Here is a 9,250-nt window from a genome sequence, read left to right on the forward strand (position 1 = left end):
AACTTAGGCCCATCATTGTTGGTCCATTTAATGTTTTGTTTTAAATATTTAATCTCTCTTTCAAAAATAACTAATAACTGGAGTGAAGAGAGAAGTGATTCAGAAACAAATATTAATGGCACAATACAAGCTTGTGTAGGTTCTTTTGAGACGAGACATACAAGTTCCTCTAGTGTCTCTCTAGTCATAAATTTAAGCTAATAGGACCACCAACCAATGCGTCTGTTTTTTTGCTCGAAGCGGTGACTACTGATCTTCCTCGTCGGTGCCGAAGTAACGATCGCCAAACTCGCCTAAGCCCGGTATAACTCGGAACTCTTGGTTCAGACCCTGGTCTATTTCAGAGGTAACTATCTTCAATGCTGGAAAACGTTTGCAGACACAGTGGATTCCCTCCGGCGCCTGTCAAAAAGCAAGGCCATCAGCCATCATGAGAAAGGGAGGGAAAGAGAGATCTTGAGCTTCTATATTCACGGAGAAAGAGAAAAAGAGATCGATCTTTAGCTTTTGCACTCACCGAGATAAGGTTGAGGAATATAATGTGAGATTCAGGTACTCCTTTCTGTATGAGTAATTCAATGGCTTGATTTGCAGAGTTACCTTTAAGAACAAGCAATGACAAAAGAGACTGGTTAAGAGAAACAAAAATCCATCAATAAGACTAGAATAAATGCGTGCAATGTAAAGAGACTGGTGGTACCTGTGGCTAAGACAGGGTCTAGAAGCAGGACATGGCGTTCAGAGATGTCGTGAGGAAGCTTCTCATAGATAAGCTGATTTAAACGAGAAGAGAAACTTATAAATATTCTTGTTAATAAAAAGAGCAGAGTATTAATTAGCAGACCTGTTTTCCATTGTCGCCATCACGGTGGATGAGAATTTTCCCTATTTTAATTCCTTTGCAACAAGCGCGTAATGCATTTTCCATACTTTCACCACTAAGAAAAACATACAAAACAGAAAAATCTTAGGATAGGTATTAAATTGAGAACAAGTAATTTTATGCCTTCCATGATGTAAAACAGTTGGAAGAATAAGCATCTTATCATATCAAACTTAACCAAATAAAATACCTCTCAAAGGCTCACCTTCGAATAATTGAGACCCCACAAAGTTTCTTGCAGANAAGGGAGGGAAAGAGAGATCTTGAGCTTCTATATTCACGGAGAAAGAGAAAAAGAGATCGATCTTTAGCTTTTGCACTCACCGAGATAAGGTTGAGGAATATAATGTGAGATTCAGGTACTCCTTTCTGTATGAGTAATTCAATGGCTTGATTTGCAGAGTTACCTTTAAGAACAAGCAATGACAAAAGAGACTGGTTAAGAGAAACAAAAATCCATCAATAAGACTAGAATAAATGCGTGCAATGTAAAGAGACTGGTGGTACCTGTGGCTAAGACAGGGTCTAGAAGCAGGACATGGCGTTCAGAGATGTCGTGAGGAAGCTTCTCATAGATAAGCTGATTTAAACGAGAAGAGAAACTTATAAATATTCTTGTTAATAAAAAGAGCAGAGTATTAATTAGCAGACCTGTTTTCCATTGTCGCCATCACGGTGGATGAGAATTTTCCCTATTTTAATTCCTTTGCAACAAGCGCGTAATGCATTTTCCATACTTTCACCACTAAGAAAAACATACAAAACAGAAAAATCTTAGGATAGGTATTAAATTGAGAACAAGTAATTTTATGCCTTCCATGATGTAAAACAGTTGGAAGAATAAGCATCTTATCATATCAAACTTAACCAAATAAAATACCTCTCAAAGGCTCACCTTCGAATAATTGAGACCCCACAAAGTTTCTTGCAGAAATCAACACCGGTATATACAGCTCCTGGTGTGGAAAAGTTCAGAAGTTTAAACAAGTTTAATGAGAGCTAACTCTAAATAATCTGTGTGGTAGCGGTAAAGGCACACAAAAAAACTTGTAGAGCCACGTGAAGGAGATGAACATCTGATGACCTAGTTATATAAGAAAGTAAGTGTATACAGTATTGTTACAGCTCATGCATTCTCTTCCCATACCTGTTGGAGTAACTACTTGTTTCTCAGTGAATGGCAAATGACCAAGACCATGCTCCACGACCTGAAATGAAACCGATATTAGTTAACATAAGGAAGCCTGAAAGCTAAGTGACGTTGAAAGAGAAGACATAAGGCAGAGAAATACCAGACGAATGAGTCGATCTGAATAGAATACAAAATCATGCTTTGATATGTCCTTCTCCCGAATAAGTGTATGCATGCCTCTTATCTGCAATCATGATCCTAGAGTGAAACCATTTATACAAACACATACCATCAAAATCAAGTATCAGAGTAAGAGAGAAAAATACCTGAAATGTTGACTGGATGACGTAAACATTTGGGTAGATTTTGCAGAGATCATGCTGCCCAAGTTTTGTGTGGATATGTTGCGTAATCAAATCGACTGCAACGTGATTATCACCTCCTCGAGGTATGATTACATCAGCATATTTCTTCGTCGGGAGCACAAAGTCATCAAATGCCGGCTTCACAAACTTTGCATACTGTAAATGAACATAGCATCCTCAGAAAAAAGTTGAACACAAGGGAAGCTTCAAAGATTAGAATAAATGTTTACAGAGGACTATCTCAAAGGATGGAACAAGAACATATAGAGCTCTCAAGTAAGAAGGAGAAATCAGGGTAGCTAAACAGAGCAGAATTTTCATGTGTTGTTAGCCAGGTCCCGTATTCACGGACATAATAAAGCCACTTAACTAGGATAGATGAACTTATGAACCAATCCTTCAGCATAAATAGAAGCGAGGACTAACCTGTTCAAGCACAGAATTGACATCCCTACCCCTCTCAACTATGTCACGCCTGATTCTGCGAGCAAGCCTTACATCAGCATCTGAAACCATTTAATAGCTTAAGATGAGGACTATAAAAATGTGAAATAGATTCCAATTTGTTCTATATTCAGTGGTTCAAGGATGATATAAATGGTCAAAGTGAAAGAACCCTATCAAGGCATCAGCTATACAGAACAGGAGATGGAAAACTTTGAATTACTATATCATTTCCCAGAAAACAAAACTAATAAGTAAGAAGCTTGTCAAAAGAGTGAAAGACGATGAGTAGCGCAGGATATATGCATGCTTTGCCGAAACGAAAAGACATAGCAGTTGATAGAACGAAAAGACTACCTGTGTCAACAAAGATCTTCATATTCATCAGATTCCGAACTCGTGAGTCATGGAAGATTAGGATCCCTTCCAAAATTATAACATCAGAAGCATTGACCTGGCAGAGGGTCCCAACAGATATTAATGTGATAAATAAATGATTTTCATCAACTGCAACACAGGTATAAACTCGAAGAGGTGCTAACAGGCACGTTAAGTAAAAGGAGAAACAGATCAAAAGTCAGAATTATAGGAGAATCAGATCAAATGGAGCATAGTAATGGGAGACGCGGCTTTAGGCAATAACCACAGAATGGTCTTGGAAACAAGAGTACGCACCTGACGAAAAGTATCAGATCTACGTTGATGGGACTTAAAGTCGTAGATTGGAACTTGATAAGGTAGCCCGCTCTTGAGAGTCTCAGCACAATGCAAGAGCTGCTCAGTGTCAAAGGCGTCTGCAAAAGAAACAAACACAGAAGGTGATAGATTAACCAAATGCTCCAATGGCCTATGAGCTGAACCTCACTGGTCTTAGGCCAAAATACAAAAAGTGAGAAAATTCAAGAAAACCCCATTAAGATAGTTTACCGGGATGATCAAAGTTGTACTCTTGCACACGCTGCAACTCCTCAGATGTCAAACCACGGTAAAAGGAATCCTAATCAACCATAAAAGAACATCAAATTATGTGAATCTCAGCCAAATCAATGCAGAAGAAAGTGGAACATTGAAGTAAAGAATCAAACCTGATTAACTAAAACAACACGATGGTCATGAAGCTGCTGGATTATCATATCGCAGACCGTAGTTTTGCCAGAAGCCGTACCACCAGTAACCCCTTTCAAATGGCAAAATCAAACAAAAACGTCAAAAAAAGAACTGAAATTTATACAACTTGTGTTAGATCATGTAAGCAAAAAATGCTACCATAGACAAAGGATCAAAACCCTAGATTTTAAAACGAAAGCAAATGCAGTAGAAACTCCCAAAATCAAGAGAGACAGAACCCAATTCCCCAAATTCGATAAAAACCTAAACAAGAGGGATTGAGAAAAAAATCACCGATAATGAAGGGCTGTTTGGGAGCGTCAGAAGCAGGAGAAGAAGAAGAAGAAGAAGAAGAGACAACTGATCGGAGATGAGAAAGTGAAGAGATGACGGAGGAATTGGGTGGAGAAGAAGAGTGAAGGCCGTCGAAGCGAAGGCCGGAGAAGTGAGGCCCTGATGCCTTCTCCATCGCGTAGTCTATCGAAGAAGAATCCTCCGGCATTGAACTCCGATGAATCAGCGGTGGCAGAATTTGGATTTTTATTGTTTTTTTTTTGTGTTTCCGGCGAAGAGCAAAAGCGTTCGTCCCGTAGTGAAGACACTGACAAGTAACAACAACGAATCTGTTCAACGCAAATATCAAAAAACCTATGTCTCTCTCACTCACTCCCTCTGACTAAATTGATATTTTTACTTTATAATAATGTTTTCTACTTATATTTAGTTTTTAGGAATAAATTTTACTATATTAAATGTTGTGTTAAATTTTACTATATTGCAATAACTTTTAACATTTACTATATTGCAATAACTTTTTTGTACTTATATTTAGGATTTATTAATAAATCTTATATTTTTGGTTAATTTAGGCTTATATATTTACATTTAATGTTTTTGATAATGTGATATATGCTCCACCAAATTGTGGTGATGATAATTAAATAAAAGTAAAAAAAATAAAAACAAATAAGAAAGAATTAAATAATGGGGGTGGCATGTGAAAACAAAATAAAGAATAAGGGATATTCCACTTTTTATTTCATTTCATACCAATAAATCAACTAAACCATTATCGAAAAGAAAAAAAAAATCAACTAAACCATATACCAATCATATTTCACTTGTTATGAGAAAATGTAAGCATCTTAAAATTAGTTACAGTTATATACGATAATTAAAATTATTAATGTATGAATAAAATATATTTAAAAGTTTAATTTTATTTAGGGGTTGATTGGTTTTGAAAAATTGTGATTTGTAATTTTAAAACTTAAGTTTTATCGTTTCGTAGCGCTTTTAAAAATGTTTTGATTTTTATTTGTCAAATATGGCAGAAACCAAATAATCCATTACTAATATACCAACATAGAAACATGTTTGTAATTTCATTAACAAATGATCCAAAAGGACCAAAACTAACTTTTAATAAATCATAAAAATGTTTTTCTTCATCTAAATCAGTGCTTATGTTTCCATCACATCAATCAGCAAATAACATGTAAAATTACCATAGGTGAAAGTTATTCGATTTTTAAAAATAAAATATCCAAACTTTCAATCTCATTTCAAATGAATTTTCTTCTTCTTCTTTCTCTTCTCCATTAAACTTCCTTTAAAAGATGAGAATCTTGGAAGACAACGATGATGGTAATTCAAAGATTTAAGATTCTTCTTCTCTTTTACAGAACTTTCAATGATTTTGAGCTCATCAGAGTGATCACTTAATGATTTTTTACTTTTTTCACTTTGGTTTTCTGATGACTCTTCCAAAATTTCCTCTCGTCCTTCTCTTATACTGTCTCTAAAAAGTTCGCCTAGTTTCTTCCTCCGTGGTGCTAGAGAATGCGAAAACGATACTCTAGGCTTCTCTTCTTCGAATAAAGGGTTATGAAACCGAGGAAGCTTCTCTGAGAAACTACACTTTGGAGTGTTTCCAAGTGATGGGGTAAAATCTACATAAACCAAATCTCAAATATTAAGTTTACATAAAGATATCAAACAAAGTTATATTGCAGTGTAATTAATTGTAACAAACCGCCATTAACGCTGTAGAAATCATCTTCAGAATCAGATTGCAGCCATTGATGTGATTCAAAAAAGGTATCATCTTTACTACTCCCTGTCACATTGGAACAACTTACACATTTCAAGACTTCATTGAAATAAATATAAAACAAAAAAAAAACAATTCAAATGTAAGAAATAAAAGAAAGCCAATGTTATAAATTCGATTAAGAAATCATAGTTGTAAAAAATATTAAAAAAAAAATCGTTACTATATATTAATGGAAACGTTAAGTAATCATGATATTGTATTACTATGCTGTTAATTTTTTCATCAATCAGACTAAATGACTAAGGAAATAAATAAAAAAGATTATGGAAACAAGTACCAAAGCTTCTCTTAGAAGAAGAAAACGACCATCGAGATTTCACTTGATGAAAGCCAGTAGTATCCACCGTCGTTGGAGTAGCCACCGGAGCTAGATTCTCCTTTACCGGCAATTCTGAAGGTAAAATATGAATGAACTCATTATATATACGTACGTAATCAAACGAAATCGTGTATACATATAACACAAAAGTTATTTTATATTTGATTATTTTGATATTTTCGTAGAAACCCTACATGATCCCTCGTTAGGTCGATCTAATATTAAGTACCCTATAATAATTCCAAAATCCGAAAATAGAAAGTAATACCAGAAATTCTCTTAGTAGAGGAAGACAAAAAACTTGGCTTGTCCATAACACCACCGTTCTCCTCCGCCGTCTCCAGCGAAATATTCACCGGAACTGAGTTGTGGCGTATCATCATAGTGGGAAATTTCACGACCTTCTACTCACGGACGCACACGTTACAATTTTAAGACTTCGATTAAAAACAGAAACTTTTATTAAAAGATTTGATTTTCTCGTGGAAAACGTTGACACGCAGGGTAATAATGCCTCGCACGCATGTTAAAGAAGAAATTGGCCGGCCGATGATTCATCAAACGTAGTCGGAGAAACGTTGTGAGAGTCCTATGACGATATTATGGAATCAATCAGCCTTCCACGTGGCTCACTCGGGAGAGAAAGACGATGTTGTTTTTGTTTCACTTCACGTTGGTCTCGTGCGGTTTCTGTCTCATTGGAATGACGTGGCTGTTGTATGTAGAACAAGTCTTTCTTAATGAAAAGTTTGACTGTGTTTGGTAAGACATTTCCTAATTACTTCATTCTTCATTCTTCATTCTTCATTCGAAACTTTTGAATGTCGGGTCGGAGGTTTTGTTTACTTTTTTTTTGCTTACTTTGTTTGAATGTGAAACTCAGAAACTGCTAAAAGACGTGAATTGAAGTTTTTGTTTTTCTTCATCGAAAGACGTGAAGTGAAGTTATATACAGAGAAAGGAAAGAAAAAAAAGTTGTTTACAAGCCTTTGATGTAAACGTGAAGTGTGTTTAACTTTTAAAATACGTGAAATCGTTATTAAATCTAATTTTTTATATTCTGATTAGAGAAATCTATAAATTGAATTTTATTCCCAGCTCATTGATTAAACAACACAATTAATCAAATTTAACACGTATTTATAAGTCTTCGTTGGAAAGGTGAGGTTCTACTAGTAAACCACTTAAATCAATTTAATTAACTTGTCTTTGGTAGACCGGGTTTTGCTAATCAACCGAGTCACCACCACCATCGCGCTCACATATTGTTTCTGCAAAAAAAAATTTAAAAATAATACTCCCTCCGTTTCAAAATATAAAATGTTTTGAGTAAAACACGTAGATTAAGAAATGACCACTTTAAAAAAGTTTAACCAATCACAAACAAAATTGCATAATATAAAGTATTAAACTAATCTAAAAGCTACATAGAAACTTGAAAACATCCCTATATTATGAAACAAAAAATCTTCTCTAAACATCTTATATTATGAAATGGAAGGAGTAATAGTTAAGTGATTTTGTGATCAGAATTTTTGGTTCACTAGTAGAACCCAGTGAAGAATAAAATTTTGAACAATGACAAAAGGAATAACTCGATAAAGCTTGGTTTTAAAATCTTCTTTTCTTTCTAATCATACCTCATCATTCATTTTGCATCATCATCTTTTCACCTCACATAACGTTTCTCCAAAGAATCTTTGTTAAGTGGTTTGTGATCAGTATAATTGTATGGGCAAACGAATAACATTGTCAAGTTATAGAGGTATCTAACGTGTTTGACCAAAAATCAGAAGGGTACGTACAAATTTTGAACAATGACAAAAGAAAACTTGATCTTTGGTTTTTTAATTTTCTCTTCTTTCTTCTTTGGTGATTAATTGATTCTTCTTGTCTTCTTCTTCTTCTCTTTTTTTTTTTAGTTTCTCATAGCTCCATGGCTTTTCTCGGTAGCATTTCCTCTAAGCATTCAAATGATGCCAAACCTTTTTTTCCCAAAAAGTCATCAAAAATTCTCTTTCCCACAAGGTGAACAAAAATCCTTTTTCTCATAAGGTCAAGACACTTCTCTTTCTCCCAAGGTCATCATCAAATCAAAGAAAGAAGAAAAGGTGAGTGCAAAGGAAGATGAAGTGATGCATGATGTGGAAGCAAAGAAGGAAGATGAGGAAGCAAAGAAGGAAGATGAAGTAGTGAGTGAAATGGAAGATGTCGTGAGTGAGGAGGAAGCAAAGAAAGAATAGGAAGTGAGGGCAAAGAAAGATGAATCAACCAAAGAGCTTGATGAGAAAGCAAAGAAGGAGGTTATTAAAAAAGCTGAGAAGTTTTTTAAGAACTTGAAGATTCATATCCCTCTTGAAGATAAGAGGTTTAACCACTATCAAAGCACGTCTGAATGGAGGTCATACTGCCATTTTGCCATGGAGGAGCTCTATCCTAGGTATAAACATGATAATGTGAGCGAGGATGATACCCTTTTCATGTTTGGGCTAAGTGACGGTAGGGAAGTAGAGGTTTGGGTTGGGAGAAAAGAGATCTCTTTTCACTTTGAAGGTGTCAAAATTGTGAGTGCAAAACTGTGAGATATCCTCAGTGAAGTGGATGAAGAAGAGAAAAAGAAGAAGAAAGAGGAAGTGGAGAAAAAGAAGAATTTACAATATATTCTAAACTTGTGAATCAAGAATTTTAAACAACTCACAAAACTAAAATCCTATCATCATCTCACACACTATATATATATGTCATTCACAACGACCACATAAGTCACCAAACTAAATATCAAATAAAGAATCCTAATTGTGAATCCACCATGTTCTTTCTTTTACAGTTTTGAGTAATTTTTGTTTATTTTACATTTATGTTTAAAGCTTTAATACTTTCACAA

At 35.0% G+C, this 9,250-nt stretch overlaps 2 protein-coding genes across 2 annotated transcripts; both read right to left on the reverse strand.

Annotated features, from left to right (window-relative positions):
• LOC104732723 (uridine kinase-like protein 1, chloroplastic) lies at window positions 59–4,433 on the reverse strand. Its single transcript, XM_010452302.2, has 14 exons — window positions 4,226–4,433; window positions 3,910–4,001; window positions 3,752–3,821; window positions 3,500–3,618; window positions 3,182–3,278; window positions 2,807–2,886; window positions 2,342–2,536; window positions 2,176–2,259; window positions 2,031–2,091; window positions 1,779–1,839; window positions 1,535–1,628; window positions 1,391–1,463; window positions 1,208–1,290; window positions 59–402 (listed from the first exon to the last, which is right to left on the reverse strand). Exons 1-14 carry the CDS (start codon window positions 4,431–4,433, stop codon window positions 247–249), a joined length of 1,473 nt encoding a protein of 490 aa, XP_010450604.1. The 3' UTR covers window positions 59–246.
• LOC104732724 (uncharacterized protein At3g27210-like) lies at window positions 5,383–7,269 on the reverse strand. The gene is made up of 4 exons (XM_010452303.1): window positions 6,635–7,269; window positions 6,325–6,438; window positions 5,967–6,050; window positions 5,383–5,883 (listed from the first exon to the last, which is right to left on the reverse strand). The coding sequence occupies exons 1-4, from the start codon at window positions 6,747–6,749 to the stop codon at window positions 5,492–5,494; spliced, it is 705 nt and encodes a 234-aa protein (XP_010450605.1). The 5' UTR covers window positions 6,750–7,269; the 3' UTR covers window positions 5,383–5,491.

Source organism: Camelina sativa, chromosome 12, assembly GCF_000633955.1.
Source record: "Camelina sativa cultivar DH55 chromosome 12, Cs, whole genome shotgun sequence".
In the NCBI taxonomy this organism is placed as follows: Eukaryota; Viridiplantae; Streptophyta; class Magnoliopsida; order Brassicales; family Brassicaceae; genus Camelina; species Camelina sativa.

Excerpts from the sequence above, each read along its gene's own strand:
- LOC104732724 (XM_010452303.1), bottom strand. The coding sequence starts at position 6,749 with ATGATGATACGCCACAACTCAGTTCCGGTGAATATTTCGCTGGAGACG. Across the intron at positions 6,051-6,324 it reads TTCTTCTAAGAGAAGCTTTG|GGAGTAGTAAAGATGATACC; the intron begins GTACTTGTTTCC and ends CCAATGTGACAG. Across the intron at positions 5,884-5,966 it reads TTTCTACAGCGTTAATGGCG|ATTTTACCCCATCACTTGGA; the intron begins GTTTGTTACAAT and ends TGGTTTATGTAG.
- LOC104732723 (XM_010452302.2), bottom strand. The coding sequence starts at position 4,433 with ATGCCGGAGGATTCTTCTTCGATAGACTACGCGATGGAGAAGGCATCA. Across the intron at positions 2,260-2,341 it reads TCATCCAGTCAACATTTCAG|ATAAGAGGCATGCATACACT; the intron begins GTATTTTTCTCT and ends TCATGATTGCAG. Across the intron at positions 1,840-2,030 it reads ACAAGTAGTTACTCCAACAG|GAGCTGTATATACCGGTGTT; the intron begins GTATGGGAAGAG and ends TTTCCACACCAG.